This window comes from Halichondria panicea, chromosome 10, assembly GCF_963675165.1.
Source record: "Halichondria panicea chromosome 10, odHalPani1.1, whole genome shotgun sequence".
In the NCBI taxonomy this organism is placed as follows: Eukaryota; Metazoa; Porifera; class Demospongiae; order Suberitida; family Halichondriidae; genus Halichondria; species Halichondria panicea.
Window position 1 is genome coordinate 2,545,536 of NC_087386.1, and position 27,926 is coordinate 2,573,461.

At 42.3% G+C, this 27,926-nt stretch overlaps 4 protein-coding genes and 1 long non-coding RNA gene across 9 annotated transcripts; 3 read left to right on the top strand and 2 right to left on the bottom strand.

Annotated features, from left to right (window-relative positions):
- The first annotated feature begins 4 nt into the window (after positions 1-4).
- On the top strand, positions 5-12,606 carry LOC135342159 (centrosome-associated protein 350-like). Its single transcript, XM_064538816.1, has 13 exons — positions 5-285; positions 457-500; positions 642-1,004; positions 1,736-2,675; positions 2,814-2,866; positions 3,195-3,428; positions 3,801-6,038; positions 6,232-6,381; positions 6,626-6,853; positions 7,186-7,727; positions 8,585-9,126; positions 9,336-9,508; positions 9,813-12,606. Exons 1-13 carry the CDS (start codon positions 195-197, stop codon positions 12,507-12,509), a joined length of 8,295 nt encoding a protein of 2,764 aa, XP_064394886.1. The 5' UTR covers positions 5-194; the 3' UTR covers positions 12,510-12,606.
- Positions 12,607-12,667: 61 nt separating this feature from the next.
- Positions 12,668-15,211, top strand: LOC135342203 (eukaryotic translation initiation factor 2 subunit 1-like). Its single transcript, XM_064538895.1, has 6 exons — positions 12,668-12,993; positions 13,090-13,169; positions 13,313-13,458; positions 13,819-13,928; positions 14,134-14,375; positions 14,986-15,211. Exons 1-6 carry the CDS (start codon positions 12,756-12,758, stop codon positions 15,118-15,120), a joined length of 951 nt encoding a protein of 316 aa, XP_064394965.1. The 5' UTR covers positions 12,668-12,755; the 3' UTR covers positions 15,121-15,211.
- Positions 15,212-17,213: 2,002 nt separating this feature from the next.
- LOC135342218 (interferon alpha-inducible protein 27-like protein 2) lies at positions 17,214-18,979 on the bottom strand. 3 transcript variants are annotated; one of them, XM_064538913.1, is made up of 4 exons: positions 18,206-18,979; positions 17,919-18,080; positions 17,832-17,867; positions 17,214-17,718 (listed from the first exon to the last, which is right to left on the bottom strand). In XM_064538913.1, exons 1-4 carry the CDS (start codon positions 18,272-18,274, stop codon positions 17,368-17,370), a joined length of 618 nt encoding a protein of 205 aa, XP_064394983.1. In that variant the 5' UTR covers positions 18,275-18,979; the 3' UTR covers positions 17,214-17,367. The 3 variants fall into 3 exon arrangements, with proteins under 3 accessions (XP_064394983.1, XP_064394982.1, XP_064394984.1); XM_064538912.1 differs by having other exon boundaries at positions 17,832-17,870; XM_064538914.1 differs by lacking the exon at positions 17,832-17,867.
- A 260-nt stretch (positions 18,980-19,239) lies between these two features.
- Positions 19,240-19,686, top strand: LOC135342236 (uncharacterized). Its single transcript, XR_010396803.1, has 2 exons — positions 19,240-19,379; positions 19,498-19,686. It is a non-coding gene; the product is annotated as an uncharacterized LOC135342236 (long non-coding RNA).
- A 3,053-nt stretch (positions 19,687-22,739) lies between these two features.
- LOC135342207 (uncharacterized) lies at positions 22,740-27,511 on the bottom strand. 3 transcript variants are annotated; one of them, XM_064538899.1, is made up of 5 exons: positions 26,509-26,766; positions 26,211-26,387; positions 23,988-24,161; positions 22,910-23,281; positions 22,740-22,804 (listed from the first exon to the last, which is right to left on the bottom strand). In XM_064538899.1, the coding sequence occupies exons 1-4, from the start codon at positions 26,605-26,607 to the stop codon at positions 22,928-22,930; spliced, it is 804 nt and encodes a 267-aa protein (XP_064394969.1). In that variant the 5' UTR covers positions 26,608-26,766; the 3' UTR covers positions 22,740-22,804; positions 22,910-22,927. The 3 variants fall into 3 exon arrangements, with proteins under 3 accessions (XP_064394969.1, XP_064394971.1, XP_064394970.1); XM_064538901.1 differs by lacking the exon at positions 22,740-22,804 and having other exon boundaries at positions 22,815-23,281; positions 23,988-24,016; positions 24,062-24,161; positions 26,509-27,511; XM_064538900.1 differs by lacking the exon at positions 22,740-22,804 and having other exon boundaries at positions 22,815-23,281; positions 26,509-26,677; positions 26,721-26,855.
- Between the last annotated feature and the right edge of the window lie 415 nt (positions 27,512-27,926).

Genomic DNA, 27,926 nt, shown 5'->3' on the forward strand with positions numbered 1-27,926 from the left:
TCCCTTATGATATGCCCCTAACTTCAAATGGAAGATGGCGTCAAATACTTTCAGTGTTGTTATACGCTTATCGTACGCTTATTAGCTAGCCATTAGCAAGTATCTAGCCTTATGCAAAAGCACAGGTATTAATATCTATTTATACGAGGTCATACCACGAAAGCTACAAAGCCAAGAAGCCTTGCTGGTACAACATGGCAAAGGTCTATGGTAACAGAACTAAGGAACCTAAAGTGATTCGAAGAAATGTATTACCTGTGGATGACAGATCTAGTTTTACAGCAGGCAAGTAATACTTCAATGTACTGTTAAAATTACATTAACACACACAATGAGGTTTACACACTTCAAATGAATGCGCGCACGTACATGTACATGTACTGTATTTATAAAACAGTCATTGTAAAGCGTCTTTAATAGTACAAGTGTTCTTGTGACTATTTGTATACCCCACAGATCTCGCCACAGCGTGGTCCACTTTCGGTGAAGCAAAGACTGTGGTAAGTGAACTATCTGTCACAACATGTTTAATAACAGCCAAAACTAGAAGCTTTGATCTTTTGTGTAGAGCCACTCACTCAGTCACTAGTAATGTGTTCACAACATTGATTTTACGTACTCACTTATCTTCTAATTATTAGCTTCATAAACTGGAATCTAAAACTGGCTCACCACCAACCAAATCAAGGCTGAAACAACACACCATTCCGATGGTCACCTTCGACACCCCCACCCATACGTCCCCTCCAAGGTCAAAGTACACTGAGCATGTGACCAGTCATGTGACTGGTATACTGAAGACGAACACAAGTAAAGAGAAGGAGAACGTGCGTGTACATGTAGTGGAACCGTCAGTGCTCAATGAAACTTTACCATTGAGCCAACACACTATTGTATCAGGAGGGGGTAGAACTGTGGGGGGTCTGGGAACACCTGTCAGTAACCCGACTGCTGTGTTTGGACCACCTGCTGACTTCAGAGGAAGCAAAACAACTGGTGCAAAGGTATTGTGTGGCTTCTGATGACATTTTAGTGACCTGCTGAACTTTCTATGGTTGTTGATTGTGTACTCAAGTGGCTTGTCTTACAAGTGCTGGTGTACGTTACTGAGATAGTACAAGATGACAATAATAATTATTATAGGCTTTGTAGGACACTGTGTGTACATATTATGCTTGATCAGAGGCCGCTCTTGTATAAGAGCCTCACTCAAATAGTAGCCTCCCTACAGCCCATCTTCAGTGCAATAGAAGCCGCTCTCAAATAGTAGCTACATGTAAGCCTCAGTGAACTTTGAAGCTGTGTGTCTGCACGTGGCAGCCATATTATACTGGTATCTATGGTAGCAGCTAGCTAGGTAACAGCTTATTAGTGCTTTTGAAAGACTTTCTCATGGCAGAGCTCGAGTTTATGCAGGTGAAAAGAACTTTTGATGTTAAAATTAAAGGTTGTTGAATTAGCTGGTACTCTAGTAGGCCTAATAAACACCTCTTTCGAATTGTAGCCTTCTCGGCCAGCAAAATAAAACATTTAGTAGCCGCGGCTTCTGATCAAGCATATATACCGATATGGACTTGAAGCTATTGTTTTATACGTATACATTCACAAGTTGTTAACAAGTTGTTATAAGCTTCCTTTATTGTATGGAATCACTGTTTGTGTTTTTAGTTTATACATACATACATGGCTATGCTACACACACGCACACACATACACACACACACACACCACGCAGGAGTCTGCATCTACTGGCACCTCAGCATCACATTCACTAACTACAAAACGCTTTCCCAATGTACAATCTGATTCAACCACCCGCTCCAGTGCAGCACATACTACAGGTACAAAACACTCTCAAACTGATCAAGTTCCCATTAGAAAGTTTGAACTGCATCCCGACATTGCTCGGGCTCTCACAAACCAAGTGGAACAGCAGAAACTTGCCCTTAAAAGGAAGACCATCACCCAACCCTCAAAGAATATTTCGGACACACGAGACTACAACCCGAGTGGTTACCAAATACAATCCCATACTTCGAGTACTGGTTCTAAGAAGCGCAAGGTAGCCTCCGCCCCACCCCCACGCTCGTACGCAGGGTTCAGTTCGGTTCATTCTGTTACCCCCAGAGCCACGTCTGGTGCACACAACACTGTTCAGTGGAAGCCCAATACTGACAAGTTAGCCACCACTCAAGGAAAATCAGTACCTGCTAGCAAGGGTCAGTCAGTAGCGATGAGCGAGGGCGTAAAGAAAAGACCGAGTGACAACAAAGTGAGAAAAGTGCATCGAATGACTGCTGCAGATGTTGGGAGTGGGCCATCTGGGATCATTACAACGTCTTCGTGGAGAACTGGCAAGCAGCTGGCTGATAGAATACTGCGAGGGAAACAAAGTCGTGAATTGTCCCCATCCCCACCTCATAGCTCTTCTACTAGTCTCACTTCATCTTACGAACCATCCTCTAGTTCACTCCCTCAGATGAAGCCTGGTGCTACTCAGGAAGAGCCACTCTCTACTTGGACCAAAGAACCTTATAAGAGAAAGTTTGATGACATCTTGATTGATCTTGAACTGTCAGCAGAGCCTGAAGATGATATCACAGAGGCTGGGTTGAAGAGGACTTATAAAGTTACAGGAGAGAAGATTCCTAAGAAGAAGCCAAAAGTTACCAGTGGTAAGTACATGTACATAATTATACAATTCATTGTATACTAATTGTTACACTGCATGTACATTGTAGTTTTATATGTTCACAGATATCTTAGTAGTCTGTGTATCAATGTAAACATGTCTTGTTGTTCCTTCCCTGCAGAGCCGACGTACCCAGCAGACAAAGTTAGACGTTACAATCCGACTGATGTGAAGGTACGTATATACATGAATGTACATGTACCATACTGTACCAATACCACTGGTTCACCACTATACACATCTCAAGCGCTCTGCCTGTTCACGATCGAGATCACCTCTCTCTGTGGCTAGTTTGTTCTACTAATTCAAACATTGCTGTGTTAGTGAGGTTTCTTCAAGAAATTTTTGTTGTCTCAAGCATATGTACTTGTGTACATGCATGTACGTGTACACAATGTATATCTACTTATTCCGTTTAACAAAGTGTCTAAAGTTAACCCTTTTATCCACTTTAGTTACAGTAGTCTTACATGTACTTATTCCCTCCCTACCCTCTCTGTAGGCATACATGGCTCGTCAGAAGGAGGAGCGTCGCAGGAAACTGGCAGAGGAGAGACAAGCACAAGCAATGGCCTCCAATGAAAGACAGAAGAAACTGCAAGAGTTGTATGACACCCAACGCAAGAGGGTTGAGGTGAACCTGAGACACAAGCAGAAGAAGAGAGAGGAGTATGCCAAATCACTGGCCTCTCGGGGACTACACATTCACCTCCATGACCCAACCTCTTCTTCCAATGTGAGTCAGGGGGTTGATGCCTATAAAATACAATGGATGCATAATGTACATGTAGGTGCATACTGTAGGCCAGGTTTCGAATCTGTGTAGTTAATCATTAATTTTGTGAATGACACGTTACTACAAACCTACATGTAATTGCGTTCTAACTAATGCAAATTGGATTATTGTGTACGCTTTTCCTTTACGATTCTTATGGAATGTCGTATCAGTACTGGCTTCTTGCGGGTTTGTATGTACAACTTGTGAGTCAGTGGAAAGAACTTATAATGCACACTGTAGAAGCACGCTATAACCCCACAGTACATGTACATGAATGAATGTGATACAGTGGTTACCCTAGTATTATCTTTTTTATTCTCTTACCTATAGGTTTCTGAGGATAGCAATCTGCCCACTCTCACTATACACCGTGCCCCTCGCACTACTCATCGTTCTCCAAATCGTTTTGATACCGGACGAACACCCTCGTACTTGGGCACCTCCCCACCCTCACACCTTCACCCCTCACCACCCCCTCACCCTTCACCAAGACACTCCCCTCTTCGTCAGAATCGCCTCCGCTCAAATATTTCCCCCGTCAGAGCTCAAAGTCCAGAAAGAGGAAAAACTGGTCATGTTCAGTCAAGTCCAAGGCAGTACCAAGCCTCAAGTCCTAGCAGACAATATACTGGACATGCTGAATCAAGTCCAAGAATGTACCAGAGTTCCCAGACCACAACTGGATTGGATCCGTACATCAGTACAAGATATTCTCCTTCCCCTCCAAAATCTCCACGATCATATGATGAACGTTTACAAGTCATTAGAGCATCGGCTTTGAGGCTAAAGGAACGAATAGCTAGTGAATCAAAGAAGTCTCTCGATGACTCTTGTGACGTATCAAAGTCGGCTCCATTTATGAACAGTTCTCCTTTTTCTGAGCAGCCTCGATATCACCATCAAGCTAACGAGCAGGGTCATCCCCCTCCAATGGATTTACCAGGCGTACACAATGTTCATGAACATGCGTTATTAGCTGAACGTGAGAAAAAGGAGGCTGAGGCAGCTCTCAAGATCCAGTCTGCTTACAGAGGCTACAATGTGCGCAAGAGCTTGAAATGGGGTCAGCTATTAGCACAAACATCATCAGTATCCAAGCCAAATCCTCTCAGTACTCAAGCACCTCCTATCAGTGGTACGAAAAATGTGGCTTCTCCTTTAATTCCTACGCCAGGCGTTAGTCAATCAAACCCTAACTTTACTGCACAACCTGCTCCCGTATCTGTTGGATTAGAGCCATGGAAACAAGGTGGTGGGGACAGCCACAGTGTGATCAATGTCTTCACCCGTCAGCACGAGCGTCTTCGGGACAGCCTCTCATTATTGAGCGACCAGAAGAGAGATGAAATCAGGAATATGACATCGCACCACAGCCCTACAAGCAGTGCTCCTGTAATAACTCCCGAACGATTGAATACTAGTCAGCCGTTGACTTATGCAGCACTGAGTGAACATGTAACTCCCAAGTCCTCACCTTCTTCGTACACGCAAACATTTGACCCAGAGCCTCGGGCTGAGGACGTAGTGTCTCTACACAGTGGATCCACAGTATCGTTTAGTCAAGACTCTCTCTACTCACAATCCTCCCCTCCTAGAACAAATTCTGAGCACAGTCCCACGCCTCCCCCCATAAACTTGTCTATGGAGAAGCAGCAAAGTCCACCATCAAAACAAGATACCTCACCAAAAGAGAGTGTGTCTGTAACAATGAATGGCATATCGGCTATAACTCCTCCTGGATCACCAAGCTTTGTCGAGTCTTTTTCATATACCACCCCTTATCGCCCCTTGATACATGTACCTCTAACCACTGCATACACTGATGGAAGACAGTCACCTAGGTCACTGGAGCTACAGCATCAGGCACAGCTCAATCAGTACGAGACAATTGAAGAGAATCTTCGTCACCTTTCTCAAGTTGAAAGAACGAGAGACTTGTCTACAGTACAACAGGAAACGGTCACATTAGCACAACAGCTGAAGTCGCAGGAACAGACACATAGTAATGACTTGAGTGCACTAGCCAATAAAGCTAAGATGGAGATCAAAGCAATGAAGAAACAGGTGGAAATTGACTCTATGCACTCATCTGAAAGGCTTCAACAATTACAGGAGAACGCCGATTCCCAAGCCAAAGAACACTCAAAAAGGCTAGCAGAATTGCAGCAAGAATCAGAGATAGCAGCTAGAGAGTCCACTCTTCGACTGAACGAGGCTAGAACAGCAGCTACCAGTGCTGTGATAGAAGCAGCTCAACAACAGATACAAGCAGCACACACTATGGCTGTATCAGTAGCCACTGCTGCCACCAAAGAAGCTGTAAAGGAGGCTCTAAAACAGGACAAAAGCCCCCCCAAAATTGTCGAGTACGAGAGCGATTTTGATCCTAGTACCGTGAGACCAGACAGTCGTGGAGATGAGACTGGCCACACATCTGCTCGCGAGAATGGGGCTGGCAGTAAAGACACAACACTAACCCCTTCTGAGGAGGGAATCGACACAGTGAATAATGGTGGACGCTCTTCCAACAGTTCCAGTCCACACGAGGTCACTGAGGACATTGATGAGGTACTTGTATGAGGAAATTAATGTGTATGTAAATTGTACTGTTTTAGTATGTACATTGTAGCCTCAATTAAAGCTGTGAAGACAATAAGTTCAGTGTGTGTGCGTACATGTACACTGTACAGTGTCTTTGTTTCGTACACGTACATGTATACTGTGTGTGGTGTTGATGTGCTCTCTCTCTCTATCCCTCCAGGTATCATTAAGGGAGCACCTACATGTGCCATCTGAGAGCCTTCGTCGCAGACACTCTATCAGTGACTCTGAGGCCAGCCCTCTGGGAGATGAGTCACACGCCTCGGAACATTCACCATTTAGCACTGCCGGGGAGGACTCTTTCTTTGCGGTGAGGCTTAAGGTGTTTTCTGTGAAAAGTGCAGAAACATGTGCACTGCCTGTAAATGTAACAGTCTGTAAAGTTTAAAGTATCATAATTATGTAAACATGATGATCTTTGCCTAAAATGTAATTGCACCTACATTTTAATTTTGTTCCTGTAACCTGTCCAGTTCTGTTCTGTTTAAGTGTACATATGCTCATCTGTACATCACCACTTCTTGTGTAATCCATAACACCCTCTCCCCTACCAGTTCACAAGTCACATGGTGTCTGAGTACGTGAAGGAGGAGGAACTGAGGGCCCGACACAGAGCTGCCCTCCTCCAGCTCAGAGAGAAGGCTCTCCAGGAGAAGACTCAGGCTCAACTCAAGTGGCTCAAAATGAAACAGAAAGACCTTCGCTCAAAGGGGGCGGATGATCTCATGCCCCCACTCAAGAAAAAGGAAAAAGGGGTCATGAGAGGATTCCAAAAAGAGCAGGTACGTACGTACATGTACATTTACATGTATGGGGCTTATCTGGTGTGCGTGTGATGGGTTGATACATATGTACAACTATAAATTAAGCCAATTCTAGGCATATACCGTGTTACTATAGTTCCTGAAGCTTGTACAGTAAGGTTCCCTTATCCAGAGGAGATACGACACGAGTACCTCGATTAGGCTTGATTAGGCTTGGTCACATGCAAAGTCATTGTTGCATGTGACTAATTAACTCAATTTCAACCTAATCGAGGTACTCGTGTCAGACCTCCCTGGTACTTCTCCATACTGCTACTGTTGTGATCACACTGTGTCTCTCCTCGTTCTAGGCTGAGATCCACCGTCTGAAGCAAGCCCAGGAGACAGCTGCTCATGAGAGGAAATTAATGCTCTTGGAGCAACAAGAAATATCTAAAATCCAAAAATCTACTCAGTTCTACCGGGACAAGATCCGTGGGTATCGTTCTCGCTCTTACGCCAGTCCCAGCCCTGTCCCTTCAGCCGACGAGAGTGTATCCACGTATTACTCCCACACTATGACACCCAATCACTCCATTTTGAGCGACCTGTCTGGAGTAGATGAGGGACAAGACAAATCAGCCACACCGTCTGAGCACCTAGAGCCATCTTCGTTCCCAACTTACTCCCCCTCCACTGCTAAAGACGTGAGCACTCATCAAGACACCTCGCAACAGGATAATATGGCACAAAGTGATTCCAGTATGTCAGAACAGCTGGAAAGGTCACTTGAGAGGTCTGGCAGATCACCTCGTTCTGTTAGGAGGAAGAATGTGTCTCCTATGGCGGGACGTAAGGAAAAGTCTGTGAATCTCAAGCACTTGAGGAAATTGGCTTCATCTGAAGCAGAAAAGTGAGTGGGATTGTGTTAACAAATGAACATGTTTACGTGCAATCAGTACAGTACTGTAGACCATGTGTCTGCTCTTAATCAGCCAAAGGCCTCTAACCTTTTGAAATTAGTAGATTTGGCCGGTCAAAAATCTTTTTTTACGCGATACCGTCTGATAGAGCTCGATACGAAATTGTACACTACTGTGGCAGAGTTGTCCTCTTACACTCACGTAGCTACATGTACCCCACAGGCCTCTACCCTATTTACAGGAGCCTATACTGTACCTTTATGTTTACAAATACTCGCTGCACATTCATTACTGTAACAGTATACTGGCACAGAAGTGCAATAAGTGCACTGGCTTTCCCTTATACAGTGCATGTACGTGTACAGTACAGTACAATACAGTGTATATAATGTGCATGCAGTACTGTAACTGCAGTGTAGTGTTGTGGTCTATAAACATAGGGATTGCTGTGAATATTTGTGGCTATTGTTTACCACAATCATAGCTCCCCTGCTGACAGTTGCTGTAATGTGTTCTCCCACCCTTACCCCCACTGTACTCACTGTATACACAACCACCCCTCAGTCTGTGTACACTTTGTATACGTGATGTACATGTGTGCAAATCATCCATTTTCATTACAGCATACCTGTGTATACAGCATGGATTTGTTGCTGCATGTGTGTGTGATACCTCTGTGTCATCTATGCTGTGAAAAGCTATGTGGCAGTTGTAACTAGATCAATGATTTTATGGGGGTGTGGCACTCCATGTACATGTAGTAGACTGCGTCTTTTAGTGTGCCAAATCAAGTACAAGTATATTTTGTTTATAGTGATCAAGTTGTTTAATTCCCTCTACAACTCAGGTATTTGGCCCAGAGGGAGTTAACTCTGCAAAAGAAAAGGCAAACTGTTGAGGCAACCATTAGAAGGCACAGAGAACTGCTTAAGAAAGATAGAGAATTGGACAAAGAAGAAGCATCAGTGAATAAACTAGTGGACAAAGCCATGGAGATGCTGAGGCAGACCCCATTGTCGAGTACACACAGTCAGCATTTCCCCAGAGAGCCCTCTCCACCAACCAAACACTACTCCATGTCAGAGAAATTGTCTAAAGCATCTGGTGGCTCTGTGACTGAAGAATTGAGTGGTACCGAGTCCATAGCAGAGGAGATGTTCGGTTCTAGCCATTCAAAGGACAATACCGGCTCTGTCAGCTCAAATATTCCTTCAGAATATGCGGAAAATACGTTTGAGTCATTGGGCACAACTCTTACAGCGTCTCACCAGCCACACCTCATCAAGACCTCCACACCGTCACACCAGGCACACCCCTTCACGCCCGAGACCCAGCATGATGTGGACGAATCACTGGACAACTCATTGAGAGCTTCAGCAAGTATCACAGGTAAGAGGGAAATCTTTTGCACAGCTAGTAAACAGTTTACGTGGGACTTACAATATACATAATACTAATTAACAGTTATGTGTAAAATGTAAGCCCAAACTTGTTATAGATATCGGTACAGTGAACGTAACATTACAAAACGCATGTGCATGTAATTTCACTATTTGTACATGTATACATACTCCTTATCCACTCTCTCCCTCACCCAGACTCGCTCATGACGACCACGTCCAGTGGCAGTGGTTTGGAGGCCAGGATCCGGGCGCTTAAGGACCAGCTTAGACAACGCAAGGAAGAGGTGAAAAATGTGCAAAATGAGCAGAGGAGAAAGAAGAAAGCCATTCTAAAGCAGCAGGAAGAGCAGCTCAAGAAAAAGCTAGAGGTGAGCTTTCCAGAATAGACTAAATCGATCTGTACGGTATGTATAGAGATGCCTGTAGCTGGCGTTGTGGGGGCTATCAATAGCATATCGTTAGAACAGCACTGACTGTTGGTATTTTATTGTGTACACTTCCTTCGATGTTACTGTACAAAGTAATTGTAATACAAGTCTCTAGTACGTATATACATGTGCATGTGATACCCCCCCTCCACGTATATCCTACATGTAGCTATTGAGTCTCATCTTACGGTACCTAAGTACACATTGAAGCATACACTAACACTGTATTTCCGTTATTGTCCAGGCTGTTGATCTGAAGGCCAATCGAGTGACGTCGCGCACACCCCCTCCTTTGATTCTGTCACCAGACACACCCTCCCCTTATAGTGGTCTCTACTCACACGACAAGACACCTTCATACAGCGAAAACGAATACCACACTGGAACGTCACGAGAAAGTTCTCCTGAAATAATTGACCATACTCCTGCTTCACGAGAGCAATCTGGATCACCTGTGTCTGTTATCAGTGAACGCACCTCAAGAGAAAGCTCTGGATCGCCTGTACTGACTGAACAGACTAGTACACCCAAGGAACTATCTGCCTCACCCATTCCTGAGGAGATCTCACTAAGAAACACTCTTCACTCACCTCTGCCCGAAGAAACTACCCCATTGAAAACGAAAGACGATCATTCAGAACTCTATAGTTACACACCCTTCACAGCCAGCAAAGACTTGACTCTCACCCCGCACACAACTGAAATAGTCCAAACAGAACTGGAAGATGATAGTGAGGATGCTCCTACTGTATCAGATGGTTTAGAGTCCAAAATTGGATCAGTAGAGGCTCTTGTTCCTCCTCCAGGGTTCGAAGAGCCTCGCACTCAGATAAGTGAAGCTCTTCCTACTCACGATTCAACTATCACTGAACAGGTATCTGAACACATCGATATGGAAAAATCGAATGAAATCAATGAAGATAACTTGAGCGGAACTGAAGGTGTAAGAGAAAATGACCGTCACGATGATTTTGAGCCAGAATTGTTGCCTGAGCATGCAGACGGTTTAGACACTAGGAGCGATACCAGCCTGCCCATATCAGAGTCCAAAGGTGGCGACAGTGAGGAAGAGTCCAACTATCAACCCGGTCAGCATGTTTTAGTGGGTGGAGTCATGGAGGGTGTGGTCCGGTTTGTTGGCAAAACACAATTTGCCCCTGGAGTTTGGATTGGTGTTGAATTTAGTGAATCTTGTGGTCGAAATAATGGCTCCATTGGTGGCCATCGGTACTTTGATTGTCCCCAGAACCACGGCGTTTTTGCCCCACCCAAAAAAGTTAGGATTATTGAAGACTTTCATGATTCTGAAAACAGCACACGAGAAAGCTCGATTGATGAAGAATTAGAGCAAGCGCTTTCAGACACAATGTCTATGGATTCAGGTGACAAAGCATTCAACGACGATGAGTACACTAATGAATTTGAACCAGAGCAAGAGAATCGAACTATTGATGAGAAATCACTGGAGCTCTTCTCACCACCTGACAATGTTCAAAACTTGCAGGTTTCTACTGAGAATATAAGCGAGCATATATCTGAGTTGGCTGAGGACAGTGTCGTATCTGAACAACAAGCACCGGCTGAATTCGAAGTTGTTGGAGAGAAGCCAGACAGTCTTCCCAGTGCACCTGAGAATCTTGTACAGCAGCTACAACATGCCGCACCCACTCCTGCCCCACCCCCTGAGTTTGCTGAAGGTGCATCGCGTGAAGGGTCTACTGAACCACCTCCAGTACCAGAACACACACCACTCGATCGTAAACCCGACAAAATAAGCGATGAGCTCGCTCAAGAGTTAATGAATGAAGCATACGAAACGATGCATCAGATCCGGAAATCTAAACAAAGTACGGAGACTGAACATAAGAGCGCGGTCAAAGTTGTGCAAGTGCCAAAAGACAAAGTTGTGCCTCTGTGTCTTGATGAGAAGGCTGACCTAATCACAGATCAATTGTTATCCCTCCTACTTCAATCTGAAAGCAGCTTGATGAATAATATCCGCTCCAGCAAGAAAGTTAAGGAGACTGAAACAGAGCCCTCCACTCCACCAAAACGTCAGCACCACCTTCGTATCTCGATATCCAACCTCAAGGAATGTTCTCCCCCTCCTCTCTCACCCCCGTCCCCATATCGAATCCCTCCTGTGATGCTGTCTGGTGACTACTCCCCTCCCACCTCTCCCCCATGCCACCTCTCTACAGCTCGCGCCGCTGTCGGGGAGAAATCATTGTTTGCTCAGCAGGAATCGTCAACCACACCTGCAAAACTAGAGCGTACAAGTTCAACAGAGTCCATTGTGCAACTATTGGACACCATTAAACTCACTACTGCTCAGTGTATGGTTCCAAGCGAACGGCCGAAAGTTGATGATATTGTAAAACAGGCTTGGGAGACCGCTCTTGGTGAAGGACTTGACTCGCTTCATTCACGAGACGTGCCCTGTCCTGAAAACATACTCAATCTTTTCATGGACATTCGAGAGCTCAGTCCTGAAGAAGAACATTGCCACAAAGCATACATTCAACTGGTGTTTGATATGACCATGGAAGTGATAAGGCAGCTACATCCTATTCCCCCGCCCAGTGCAGTGTGGCTTCATGGAACCGTTTTGAGGAGGCCCCTTGGATCACGAAGTGTAGAGCCACCCTCCCTTGATCTAGTTCAGAAACGCGTTTATGCTGCTCTCATTCGAGGACAACTGCCTGCACAATTGCCCACAGTGAGGTTTTTGCATGGGAAAAAGCGGCCAGGTGGCAAAGATGTGGATTTTGTTGATGGTATTCTGATCAAAGAGCTAAGATTCGAGGAGCCGAGTTGGATAGATTATCACAAGGATGAAACTACAGTCAAGATACGAACTGCAGACAGTATTTTAGACTCCTTACTTTCAGAAGCCGTGCAGATTATGTGTGACATAGAACAAAAGAAACGTAAATCGTAATTTAATAACTGTTATTTGTCTTTGTGTATATGCATGTGGTTTTAAACTACTGTTGTAGTGTACATAATCCTTCATGATAATAATTATTATGATCTTGTCTGTTTTACTCAACTGGTATTGATCGTTCATCTTAAAACTCTTTGACTTAGTCTGGTTTTGATCGTTCATTCTAAAATTGGTTTTTAATAGAAAGTCAGCCAGCTTGTTCGTTGATAATCGATCAGTCTCTAGCTCGCTCCAGCTAGAATGTCTCTCTCCTGTCGATTCTACAAGCACAGATACCCCAAGCTAGAAGATGTAGTGATGGTTAACGTGCGCTCTATAGCGGAAATGGGCGCATACGTAACGCTACTAGAGTACAACAACACAGAGGGAATGATCATGCTCAGCGAGTTGTCTAGGAGAAGAATAAGATCTATTAACAAGCTGGTGAGGATTGGACGGAACGAGTGTGTGGTGGTGATCAGAGTAGACGAAACAAAAGGTCAGGTGTAGTGGGAATTCTATTTATGCCCACCCCATGTGGACAAGCTGATGTTGCATCATGCTGCACTTTAACCTCACAGTACCTATTGTACAGGTTACATTGATCTATCCAAGCGACGTGTGTCCCCCGAAGAGATACAAAAATGTGAAGAAAAGTATTCCAAAGGAAAAACGGTACATTAAATGTATTGTGTAGTACATGTAGATCTGAGCGTTTCTTGTCACTCCTCCATCCCTAATTAATGTGAACATGAACTATATTCCAAAAATACCGACCATTTGCTTTGCTGAAGGTGTCCTCTTTTACCCCCGTACAGGTGAACAGCATCCTGAGGAACGTGGCGTCAAAGTTGGAGTATGAGAACGAACAGCTGGAGAGTCTCTACGAGCGAACGGCCTGGACCCTGGAAGACAAGACTGGTATCCCAAGTAGCTCCTACGACCTCTTCAAGAAGGCTGTTGTGTAAGTGTATATTGTAGACCTGTTTTCTTGTCATGTGTGGAAACCGCTTTGGTCTGTTGTTTTATGTACATGTGCATGCAAGTAACTGTGTCGAATTGTCAGAAACTGATTATAGTATTAAGTAATATCAGCTACAAAGTTTGCATTGACTGTAGCCCAGTAGCAGTCTTTGCAGGGGTTGATCGGAAATGTAGTTGTCCCATTGTCATTGTATGACCTGTAGCGATAAAAATACAAAATTAAAGTTCGTTTGTACGAACTTTTGTATGATTCTTTATAGACACTGACAGTTTTACAGCACATCTGTACATTGTACTTAGTACGATCAATGTCAGACCAACTTGTCTCAATTCCTCCCAGAAACCCTGAAGTGTTGGATGACTGCATATTTGAGAGTGATGAAGAGAAGGAAACACTCATCACTAACATCAAGCACCGACTTACCCCACACCCCGTCAAGATCAGAGCAGGTGAGCTTTAATTGGTATTTAATGTACATGTACAATTGGGTATGCCCTCGTACAAACATTGTAAGTGAGTAAATGCATACAGTACGCATAGTTAACCTCTTAGTACTGTTGCAATGCAAGCTGAAAACAGTGAATCTCTAATGATTTCCCCCTGTTCACATGTATATAGTGTGTGTGTGAATCAAACCTGTTTCCTCATACACAGATGTGGAAGTGTCCTGCTATGCTTATGAAGGCATCGACGCTGTCAAGAGTGCACTGAAAGCTGGTCTGACGCAATCCACTGAGGCCTTCCCTATCAAAATCAATTTAATAGCCCCACCCCAATATGTCATCACCGTGACAACCTTAGAGCGGACTGAAGGAATAGCCAAGCTCAACACTGCTATTCAGATCATCAGGGAAACTATTGAAGAGAAAGATGGCCTCTTTAATATCAAAATGGAGGTGAGACTGTAGTTGGTGTTGGGACGGGAGGTCGGGTTGCAAGCTTATCTGGGATTTGTTCTGCTGCCACAGACCGGATATACTATGTAGTAGTACACAAATAGTTTAGATATTACTGTACATGTACTTTTCCACCACCACCCTTGATTATACAGCCTCAACTAAGCAGCCCTTATTGTGTTCACATAATTATGTGTGGTTCTTTTGTAATGTGCATGTCTAGGCGTTTATACCACTGAACTAACTAGCCTAAACAAACTTATACTGAAGCTTAATTTTGATATACTGAGCTACTTCGTATTTGTGCAATGTTCTCTGTAGCTCTGACATAGCTAGACAAGGTGTGATTAAATTATAGTTTGACAATTGATCATTAATTTTTTTATAGAGTCCCAATTAAATAGTTGTGTAAGTTCGTATTTATAATTATCTCCCCAGAACTACAGTGTTTGTTCTTTCTTCAGTATTATGATAAAATTGAAGCTATATATTCTGAGCTTATTAATTATGTTTTGAGTATTCAATCTCTGTTGCTATGCATGCATTAACAACATGCATGGTGCATACATGTACATATCACCTAATCAGCCTTTTCCCCTTACACACACAGCCGAAGGTGGTGACTGATGTGGATGAAGAGGAGTTGAGGAAGCAAATGGAAGAGCTGCAGCTGGCCAATCAAGAGGTTGCCGGGGATGATGACGCCTCTGATAATGAGGCAGGGGCTGAAAATGGGGACGATTGACATTTTTATTATAGCTGCTGTTGCAAAGTCGGTGTGTATAATTATGTTCATTTTGTATTTTGCAATTTAAATCATTAATTGGAATCTGGAATCTATAACGTTTAGATCCAATGTATGCAGAGCATATCCGACTAGAAAAATATTTGCAATGTCAGAGTTGTTATGCCTCGAGGCGTAGCCGCACGAGGGATACGGTAAAGCTGACTGTGTGTGTGTCTGTCTGTGTGTGTGTGTGTGTATTCCAGCTATAACTGCTCAACGGTTACAATGCGACGAAAACTAACAGCTTCTATAGGCTTCTAGCCACGTTCTCTTGGATTTTGATTCGTGGATTAGCAAACTAAAGCTTCTTTCTCGAGTTATGGCTAGTTTGACTCACATTGAAGGCTGTTGCAGTCTCTTCAGAATCTTTCATAGCATCATCTGTCCGCACAAACTTTCTATTCAACATATGAGTTAGCCTTGCACTAAAGCGCTAGCTTTTTGTTAGCTACAATACTCAGAAAATATCTGTTAAAACAGCTAGCTAGCAGTACAGTAGCCATTTGTAAAATTGATCTCTTTGGACACACCCTTTAATTATTCCTGTGGATGTAATGCGCATGCGCGCTCATTCCCCATGTGTGAGAAAATAATATCCAAGATCCAGATCCAGATCCTCCTGGCAGAATCATCTTTGTCTTGAGGGCCTGGTAAGCCACAAAACACTACCATATAACAATATAGATAACAATATGCATGTACACAGGTCTTTTCTTCTTAGATATTATATACACTGAACTACAGATCCTGGAAGAATCAATTTTCTTCTTTCTTGATGTCCTGGTAAGCCACATAATACAAAAAATAATAACTTACAATAGATGCATGTAAATAAGTCTTTTCTTCTCAGTGACTTTATATAGATAAGCTAACTTTAATATAAAATTCATTATAGATAACACTCTAATACTTTTGAGCGAAAGCAAAAACATGGCGAGAGGCATTAGCACAGCGCCAGCTTGAACACTAGTTAGGATTGCAATTTGGCCAGGGGAAAAAGCGTGGAAAAAAAGAAATCCAGCAAGATTGAGGCATGTGCATAACTCCAATCCATTACAACGTCATTCACGTGGACACTTTTTGCAGTTTAATTTTGTCACCATCAGTTTTTGGTAGGGTGACCTATACATACATACTTATTATGTACATGCATGCATTTTGGGGGACAATTTGTGGGACATTTATTGATCGACCGACGACCGTGCATCAGTTTTGTGCAAACGTTGAGTTTTGTGACGATGTCATAGACGTGAGTGACTCCCCTAAATAACGACTCCCGGTCACTCCTAGTTTACTGGCCATGGCACATTATTATAGTGCACTTTAAGCAACATTCTTCTTCTCTGTGTGCTCATGTTCACTTGTGTGACGTTATGGAACTCTGATGCACAAAGTACACACAGGCTATTTACACAAGAATACTAAATAAGGACACTTTAGAACTAAAATAACCAACACATACCATGTATGTAGAGTGATAGTCGATAAATCATACGCTATCTCTAAACCAGTTCTATAAGAAAAAATGTACTGTGGAATCAGTTTTACCACAACTTGTCTGCTGTAGGTCACACACTTCACATAAATTGAATCATTACATGCAGGGTGTGCATGCTCAATCTCTGCATGTGGTGTCTACACTGTATATAGTATTAGATCATGTTTGCCATAAATACTGCAATTTGATTGGCTAAAGGAAGTGTTCTATCCAACTTAGAAAATCATGTACTTACTTAGCCTCGGTCCCAGGCCGATTTTTTTTTAATATAACGAAGTTGATAGACGACCTAGCGTTCAATTGGAGACGGATCGGCCTGGGATCAAGGCTAGTACTTACTTAGAAAATCATGTACTTCACTTAGAAAATCATGTAGCAAAGATTAGATAAGAACATTCAAATCTGATTGGCTAAATACTCATGGTTGCTATGATCTAAAATGCTTAGACACTGTTTAGGAAGTTTCCACATGATTTAGAAGTCCTCAGGGTTAGTAGAACCCTCACTGCGTTCGGGATACTACAACCAGCCCTTTGGGCTTCTAAATCATGTAGAAACTTCCTAAACAGTGTCTAACTATTATGTAGATCTATAGTATAGGTAGTATTAAGGAATGTCATGACACCATGCATGCTGTAGTAAATAATGATCACATGTCAGAGATCTATAGATCACAATTACACATTTTAAGTGTCATCTTCAACAGTTTAATCTTTAGCAGTCTTGCTCTTGTTCACCTTCTTACTGGCCAATGCTACTGTACCCGCAGTTGCTGCAGCTGCTCCAACAGTGCCTCCAGCACCAGCCAGGGCCGCAACGCCTGCAGCACTGAACCCAATAGCTCCAACAGACTGTAGTGTAGCCACAATTCCTCCAGCCACAGTGGGAGCCAAGACTGACATCATGGACGCTGCTGCTGATCCAGCTGCTATCCCACCAGCTGTGAAGCCAAGACCAGCCACTACAAGTGGTGCAGCAACAACAAAAGTAGCTCCACCCACCACAGAGCCAGCTGCAATGGTAGCCCCAATGGCAGCCACCTTCCACCATTTGAATTTCTATGGGAAGAACATGTAGTGAGTCTGTTCTACAGCAAGTCACTAAACTTCATCGTAGAAGCCTTCTACGATGAAGTTTAGAAGGCCATCACTATAACAAATGTCTCTCATACCTTTTTTGGTGAGGCTGTCCCAGTTATCGTAGAAGCCTTCTACGATGAAGTTTAGAAGGCCATCACTATAACAAATGTCTCTCATACCTTTTTTGGTGGAATTGGTGAGGCTGTCCCAGCTGTCTTCTCTGTGGCTGAATGCTCTGCTAGCTCATCATCACTGCCTTCCCCTGATTCCTCCACTACTTCTTCCTCGACTCTTTCCGAATCTTCCTCAGCAGTAGATCTAAGTTCACTTTCATTCTCCAACTCATGAAAAATAAAACAAACAAGTGATTTTTTGATAAAACTGCCTACACCATTAGATCTATTTGCTAAAGACAAAGCATAATTATATAGAAGATAGATCTAAGATTGTGTATCAATCAATTTACCTCCTTAGGCATAGGCGTCTTGGGCTGTTTCATGGGTGACAAGCCGAGAGGGTTAATAGATCTACTCATGACTCTTTGTTTTTCCTGCCACTTAAGCTAGTCACTATTCAGTGAGTTTCTCTGAGCTGTAGCAAAGTTAAGTTTCGATTGATAGGAGCTTTGTGTTTGGCTGCAAATTTGAGAACTCGGTAGATGGTTTTGGCACCACTGAAAAACAGCTTTTGTAATCGAGATCTACAAAATAATGTAGATCTACATGAGTTAACCCTTTCCCCGCTTTAGCCGACTATAGTCGGCATGGCTATAGCCTCGATCCCAGGCCGCACTTCCCGCTAGGGAAGTTGGGCCTGGAATCGACTGCTTGCGCATGCGCTAATATCCCCCGGTATCTGGGGGCTTTGGATAACATCGTTTATGCTCAGTAAAACTATGACATCACAACGAAAGGAAGTACGATCGTCTGAAAGGAGTGACGGCTGATAAGAGCCTATATGGACAGGCCACGCCCATTTAACACTAACTTTGGTGAAAGTCTACTATACTACTGCTACTGATTCTATCAAAAGAAAATAGCAGTACAACAAACCTACACAGCTCTGTTTCTAGCTAGCTAGCTATATAGCTCTGTGTATGACTTTTGATGTATCCAGTATTATAGGAATATTTACGGGGGGAAAATCCAATATTATAGTATTAGAGAAATATTTACGGGAAAAAATCCAATAATTTGGCGCATGCGCAAGCAGTCGATAGCAGGCCTTCTTTCAAAGGCGGGTGAAGGAGGCTAGCATGGCTACTGATAAATTTCAAAAAATCATTGTGCACACTGTGTTGGAGCTATATATGCACACACTGCAGGTACCAGCACATGCGCATTGAGCTGCTCTTCCACGTGGTATTTTTAATATTTTGCTTCGAGGTACAGTTCGATCAGAATTGTCGAAAGAAAAGTGACCGTTTTATAATTGCTACAAGATCTTCGTAGTACAACCTCAGGGAGGTTCTAGGGAAGCTAGAGAGTGAGAATATCGATGCCTATGGCCTTGTAGAGTGAGAGGACAGTGACTGGGATCATAGCTAGGTAGGAAGCTTCCTTTCAGAGGTCAAGCTAAAAAGAAAGAGCCTGAGAATCCTGAGGAAGACGCACTTGAGGTGGACCATCTTCCTGAACCTGGTAAGTCACTATAGAGTAGCATTTGTAGTCTTGATAGCTTCACTATAGGTTTGTTTAGGCTAGTTAGTACAACAGTGGACATCATGAGCCACCATTAAACTTGTAAACCTGTGTGTAGGTGAAGAAAATATTTCCCGGGTTAGGTAAACCGATAGAACCTCAAATACAAGTTTCTGCAGATCCTGATTGAGTCCTGAGTGAGCCATGTCACTGTGAGAACATTCTGAACACTTATATCATGTGTTCAGTCACTTCGTAACATCATACAATATTGTTTGTGTACATAATTGTGAATTTTTGTTAACAATTGTTATTTGTGGGGTGGTGGTTGGTTGCTAGGCAACAACAATGATGATTCCATGAATGCGACAGGTCCGGTTCTACCTGTGGAACTTTGTTACAAGTGTTTTTAATACCGTATAGCGCGAAATTTTCGAGGGGCTTAATTTTCGCGGATTTCGTGGGTTAGAATTCTACACGAAAATTAAGTCCACAAAAAGTGTTCTTTAATTAGAATTACCTGCTATCATGCAAAGATTTAAAGGCGTGGCTTCCGGTAAGCAGCCATTCCGCGAACATTGTGCAACGAAATGGTTTTTAGAGGCTAATCCACGAAATATAAGTGCCTCGAAAATTTCGCGCTATACGGTATACGGTTCATGAGTTATAAATTTTTTTTTTAATAAATGTTCATTTTATGCTATAATAGGAAAATATACGGGGTGTTACCACCCCACTATGACGTGAACAAATCTGATTGGCACTGCCAACATTCTGGCAGGGGTCCACGGAATTGCTGCAATAGTTACCAGACGTTCCGTCCCTCCCACGTCTGCTCGCGAGACTAGCTAAGGTCAACCATGCTGCTGTACATGTAGCTGATAATTAAAGTCAATCTCCAAGTGGTGCATGCTTCCCAGTCTTGTCGATTGGCTAGTCTTTTCCAATAGTTATTATGAATCTGATCTCACTCTGAGACAATTCCTCAAATGCACTTTCAGTTAGATCTACATGATGTTGCAGATGCCTCAGGGGAATTAAGTGATGTAAACTGTATTTGTTTGTATGCATAATTATATGGCTAGTATGTGTATGTAGATCTAAAGGCCAGAGATACTCATTGGTATATCACCCGTCACGGCTAGGAAAATAGAATTTTTTGTGCTGTTTTCTGATATTGTCACACCTAATAGTCTGTCACATGCTAGCCTCGAGACCAGGCCGATTAAATCGGCCTGGATTCGAGGCTAGTCACATGCATGCATGCACAGTTAACATAGGCAACCCTGCAAAACAATAGATAAACGTTTCCCACAGGCTGAGAAAAGTTGTCCCAAAAATGAGAATAATTATGGCTGCAATTAATAAGAGTGGCATGTGTGTTATGTTGAATTATTCAATAAAACAAAGACTCACGAGTACTTAAACGTGCATGGTTAGTGAAACAAACAGAGCTGATTTGTTTGGATGTAGTCAGTGTCTACTGTACATTAGCGAGGTATCGATCATCTTTGCAAGGTTTACTGACTCTGCAATTGCTCCACCATGCATGTATACTGTACTCTATCTATTATTTATAGATTGAGCCCAGTACATGTGTCTGTTAACTCTAGCTGTGTATATAGTTCTGGCAAAAACGGACACACTTGCCCAAAATTGAAGTTTTTTCTAGTGATCACAGCTCCGACTGGAAGCGACTTGGCCCATTCAAATTTTCACTGGTTAGTAGTCCCATAGCCACCTATTGGTGTATGCAGTTAGTTAGATCAATCTCGTTTTGTTCCTGCATTATACGCACTTTTAGCTGACGATTATTGACGTCTGCGAAATTCGGTAGTCTACTCTACTTAGCCTCGTTCACCAGGCCATTAGTCTGGATTCGACCCGGATTAGGTGTCGTGTAAACAGGGATCTTATCCAGTTAATGGTACGGGTATAATCTATATACATGATAATGACATCATAGGACCTTGAGTATACATATATAGATGAATAATGCTATCAGAGTAGCAACTGACTATAGCTTGGATAGCTCAGAGTTTCATCGATCAGAAGTTCTCAGCTGAAATGAATTAGGTGTTGGTGCTAACCTGTGCATGCACACACTGTTTCTGTCAGCTGGAGTTCAGAGTGCAGGACCACTGGCTGCATTCACGGAGCAGATTCTTCAAGATTATAACTGCAGCCGACATAGCCAAGAGACTCAATTTACAGTATAATGTGAAATTGATTAATGTCCCTACTACTTAAGTATCTTTTCCCCTCTAGGGACTTGAATTGCCAATCGTTGTTGAATTACAAATGGAATTATTGGAGGGGGAAAACAAAGCATTGTGTAATCTATTAAGAACAGGCTACAGCAGCTTTCAGTACAAAGCAAAATGCATTCAGCACATGTCCGCCAATATCATGCACTGGTATGTGCAATTAATTATAATTAAACGCTATATTGGAATATAATTTATTGAATGTGTATTTTTCGGATTATTGCTCTACGCATGCATGGATGATGCTAGTTTGGTAGATATACATGTACATGCAGGAAGAGAGGGATTGGCAACGGATTACGTGTGCACATAAGCTATACACTACAAAGCTTGACGAGCCATCCGTGTTTCCCTCACCTAATGCAATAAAACAACCTTTTATGAATGGCTGTTAAAGTAAATACGGACCTTTCCAAGCCCCCCCAAACTTCGATTCGATGCCCGCTGATATAGGTATCATTTAGAGATGACACAAAAATAATAATTTCGATTGTTCTGAAGTAGCTAGAGGTACATGCGACGCTATGTACAATATAGCGGGTATATTTCGAGAGTGTAAAGGTTTTCACTGATTCAGCACGTATATACCGTACACTCACGAATTTAATCGCATTCATGCATGCTGCTATTCCAAATTAAATTCCTGAAAACCTTTCTAACAGTCATTCCGCAAAATTTTATATCCTCGAAATATACCCGCTATACGCTATACAGTAATGTACCTCTTAATTGCTATATAAGCTATACTGCCTAACTATATATATAAGAGTTCATTAGTTGCGGTTATACAACAGCTAGTATCTGCAACGTAGGTCTGGAGAAATGCCTTTTGTGTACAGTCTATTGGAGTTGCGTACTCTTTTGTAATGAACTCTTGGTATAGTGTACTGCATGTGTATATCATAATTATGGCCTAAAGCACTAGCTGAAAGTTTAAGCTGCAAAATTCTTATCCTGTATCTATATGGTGTATATACCTCAGATGTATTTGGAAAGACTTCCTGTCTCTAAACGCACGATAACATTATTGCTGCCTCAAGGAGTCGAGGCAAGTGGCGGGTTCCAGGTCAGATGTAACCAAGACTTCAGTGTACACTTTATTCAACATGCATCGTTCAAACCATAAAACAGCCACTTAGCCAGGGTCATGCTCAATCTCTGCATGGTAAAGGTATATAATTTAAGGAATGTAATGGTGATAACATGTCAGACTGTTCATGTAATTACACTGAGCTACATAATGTTACATGCATGTATACACACTTTTAATAAGTGTCATCTTCACGTAGTTTCATCTTCAGCAGTCTCAGAACTCTCATTCTCGTTCTCCCTCCTACTGGCCAATGCTACTGTACCAGCAGTCGCTGCTGCTCCTACAGTGCCTCCAGCACCAGCCAAGGCCGCAACGCCTGCAGCACTGAACCCAGCAGCTCCAACAGACTGTAGTGTGGCCACAATTCCTCCGGCCACAGTGGGAGCCATAGCTGACATCATGGATGCTGCGATGGATCCAGATGCTATCCCACCAGCTGTGAAGCCGAGACCAGCCACTACAAGTGGTGCAGCAACAACAACAGTAGCTCCACCCACCACAGAGCCAGCTGCAATGGCAGTCAACTTCCACCATGAGACTTTCTATATCAACAACACAGAAAAAGAAAAATCAGTGGACTAAATTGAAGTTGCTATAGAAATACTATAGACGAGTCACTAAACTATATAAGATAAACTGGAATCTATTACCCTCCTAGCCTCGTCCCTATATACTCTAGTCTCTCGCGGGCCATACTTTGAAGGGGTGTATGGTGACTATAATATAGCCAAGTTTTCGTGTCGCAGTGGAATTTTAATAATTGCATCCTGTCATTTGCGCAATGCTGCCGTACAAAGACCCACAATCTTTCTCTACAGTAGATATGCACTAAGAAGCTTTCAAGTGAAAAGACATAAAGACCATCAATACGATGATCCATATACACTCTATCGTAGAGCTGCACATACATGAACAATTTTGTCTATTGCACTGATTTCTGTTTCAATCAGCACTTTCTTTGGAGATAATAATTTAGTGGAGGAATAAAGAAAGAAATAGAGGTAGCTCTTTCTGTAACTGATGTAACAACATCCCTTTTCAATGATTGCATGTGCTGTACCTTTTTGTGGACTATCATGCGGTAATTTTTGAAATTCCATTGTTCAGAAATTCCAGAAGTCGACACGAAAACCTGGCTATAATTATAGTCGCCATCATTCAAAGTATGGTCTGCGAGCCTAGTCTCATCCCACGCCCACTCCAAGAGGACTGTGTATGAGGACCTCAATAACATACTTCCTCACAAACCTTTTTCTGTGGGGTTGATTGAATCGTCCTAGGTGTCACTGTCTCCTCCGTGGACGAATGCTCTGCTAGCTCATCACTTCCCTCCCCCAATATCTCCAACACTTCTTCCTCGACTCTTTCTGAATCCTCTTCAGTGATAGGTCTAAGTTCACTTTCGTTCTCCAACACATCTTTCTATTTGTATAATCACATAAAAAATTGATCAAAACAATTTCTTTGGGGGGGGGGGGGAAGAAAACCGCCTGCACCATTCTCTGCGCACTTAAGGTTAGGGTATACTAATTGCTCATGAATAATTCATAAGATATTTATTTTCTTTATTTCTCACCACAACATTATTTTTGTAACTTGCAATGATTATCAATGAAAAGAGAACATGAAACAATGCTAGCTATATTATAGCTAAAAGTATCTATGTCTTGTAATCCAATGAAGTGGTCTGGGGTCAGCTGGAAAAAACTGAAAATTTTGGCGTCAAGTTTTGTTGACTGCATAGCTTCCAGGTTGTCTTTCTGACCAGTATTCGATGCCTAAAGACTTACTGGAGGGCGACTCGAAAAGATCTTGTTCATAGAGACCTTACAGCAAAAAATATATCCTTGTTACTACTCTACAGTCGCCATATTAGCCTACAAAAACAGCTAGAAATGGCCGTAACTTTGTTTCAACTTACTCTCTTGGGAAAAACTCTTCGAGTCGCCCTGCCCCTTTATTCGTATAATAAGAAACAGCAGACTATACGGTAAGGAGGGGTTTCCTCGTTCTTAGAATTGACGCCAAGTGACCATTGCCAGATGAGAGCCATTTTACACTGAACTTGCATTGAACACCCACGCAAATATGAGCGTGGGTGGAACAGTATACCGTAACCTTAAGGCCCAGGTCCAGATTTCAATACCAAAATTTACACTATGTTCATACTGCTGTATTATTTGCAATATACAGTGTATGCTGCATCAAAATGATCCAAAATGAAGCTCAACGTTTTCTTTTTCCAAAAAACTAATTAGCTTAATTCAATTATGCTAATTAGTCACATAAATGGTGATGACGTCATGCCACTTTCAGAAAGAGAAGTGCAAATAGGGCGTTGAAGATGCCAAGATCAAGCTTCAAAAACAAGGCTAGATGAACATCTCATAGCTAGGTACTAGTATCCTTGATGGGAAGAGTAGGAGTTATTGTATTCTTGAGATACACAAAATAGCCTACCTCTAGGGTGGCTGTCAGAGCTAAAGAAGCTAGCATAGCTAAGAAAGTTTTGGACATTTTTACTTCCCATCAAGGAAATATAATCATAACAACATACTCTATCTTTTAAGGGCCTAAACAGCTACTCTTACCTTGTTTAAGTCCGCCGTATTTGTTGCCAAAGATAATCTATGATAGTTCTAGCAGCTAGCTAAGCAAATACATTGACCTTATGACGTCACATGCAATGAAAACATTAATAAACATTATGAATCTCATTAACACTACACGATCTACATGATCTACATAAAATGTTGGCAATGAATAAAATTAATCTTATCAGTGCCTGACCCAGGCCTTAACTGCGCAGAGTTTGTAAATGGGGCATTAAGTCTGAAAAATAGATCTAAGATAGCGTATTAATAACTTTACCTCATTCATGAAGCCAGGTTTTAGACCTATAGACCCCTTTGAAGGGGTGTATGGTGACTATATAGCCAAGTTTTCGTGTCGCAGTGGAATTTAATAATTGCGTCCTGTCATTGCGCAATGCTGCCATACAAAGACCCACAATCTTTCTCTACAATAGATACTTAAGTGCACTATCATGCAAGTGAACAAGACCATCAATACGATGATCCATATACACTCTATCGTAGAGCTGCACATACATGAACAATTTTGTCTATTGCACTGATTTCTGTTTCAATCAGTTGGAGATAATAATTGGAGGAATAAAGAAAGAAATAGAGGGAAACCATACGTCTGAATGGCGTGATCAATTAATAACAATGGCGATGTAACAACACCCTTTTCAATGATTGTGCTGTACCTTTTTGTGGACTGTCATGAATAATTTTGTAATTCCATTGTTCAGAAGTCGACACGAAAACCTGGCTATATAGTCGCCATAATTATGTTATTTCATCATTCAAAGTCCTTTAAAGTATGGTCTGCGAGCCTAGCCTCATCCCAACGCCCACTCCAAGAGGACTGTGTATGAGGCCCTCAATAACATACTTTCTCACAAACCTTTTTCTGTGTGGTTGATTGAACAACCGTCCTAGGTGTCACTGTCTCCTCTGTGGATGAATTCTCTGCTAGCTCATCAATTCCCTCCCCCGATATCTCCACTACTTCTTCCTCGACTCTTTCCGAATCTTCTTCAGTGGTAGGTCTAAGTTCACTTTCGTTCTCCAACACATCTTTCTATTTGTACATGCATGAAACATGGAACAAAACAATCTAGGGGGGGGGACCGCCTGCACCATTTACAAATGGGGTATCTTGCAGAATAAAGTCTGAGAAGTAGATATAATAATAACTTTACCTCATTCATAAAGCCAGGTTTTAGACTTATAGGCCTTACAAATCTCTGGGACTGTTCCATGTGTGACAGGCCCAGCCTCAGAGGGTTAGATCTACTCATGACTTGTCTCTTTGTTTTTATTTTCCTGGCCACTTAGCTAGTTCACTTTTATCAGGGTTTCTCTGTTGTGTAAGCCAAATTTATGCGATGTCCTATAATATAATATATGACCTGCTTTTGTTGTTTACCAAGAACCATAATTAGATCTATACATGCGTTATTGAGTTAATGATCTTTACCTAACCCTTAGGCCTTAGGGCGCTCAGGACTCGACTCCAGCCCCTTCAAGCACTCCCCTCTGTTCTCATAATTATTAGAGGAACAGGGAATGAAAGGTAAAGTCCCATCATTTTCATCACAGTCATGTATATCGAGAGCTAAACAAAAGCCTGAGGACGAGGCTAATAACCCCCTATAGCTTACGCTTGGACCTAGAAGGTCAAAAGCTGCAAATCATTGGCAGAGCCAAATTTTTCTAAGATGACCACAGCACAACAATACCACGGCACTAAGTCACAGAACAAGTAATTGTCGTAGAGTTAATATCAGCATCTTGACCTAGACTTTCTTGCATGTTCTGGTTCATTCTGATTCAAGAGGGTGTCCGCAATGCACCTCATGTCTCTAGTTAAAAATATCCTGTTACAACATTGGTCTCCATAAACTTGAGTCCATGTTCTTCAGCAAACATTCTTCCTCTCTCTGTGCTCACTTGTCTGCTCTCAACCAGATCACACTCGGCAATTTTATTATCCACTTGAAAGGAACAAAGTCAACGCCAATGTTTGAGATGACAGGAGGACCAGGTGGAAATCCATCAGTGATTCCTCTGATCATGGAGCTCTTTCCAAGACTCACATCACCCACTAGAACCACTTTGAATAGGTAGTCATACTCTGGAGATAAGTATGCCATCCATCAGAGGTATGCCATTTATACAGTGTAGTTTTGGTAAGGTAAGGGAATAGCATGCACAGGTCAACCATGCATGTAAACAAAATATTTAACATCTACAATACAAGTGGTGCTTCCCAGTCTTGTCGATTGGCTAGTCTTGAGACAATTCCTCAAATGCACTTTTAGATCTAGAATCTACATGATGATGCAGATGCCTCAAGGGAATTAATTAGTGGTGTAAACTGTTGTCTGCATAATTATAATTATGGCTAGATCTAGTATGTGTATGTAGATCTACGCAATGGTAAAGGCCAGAGAAACTCATTGGTGCATCACCCGTCACGGCTAGGAAAATAGCATAATGTTGTGGTAGATCTATGCTGTTTTCTGATATTGTCACCTATAATATAGTCTGTCTATTACATTACATGCATGTACAGTTAACATAGCTCCCTTGAGGCAACCCTGCAAAACAATAGATA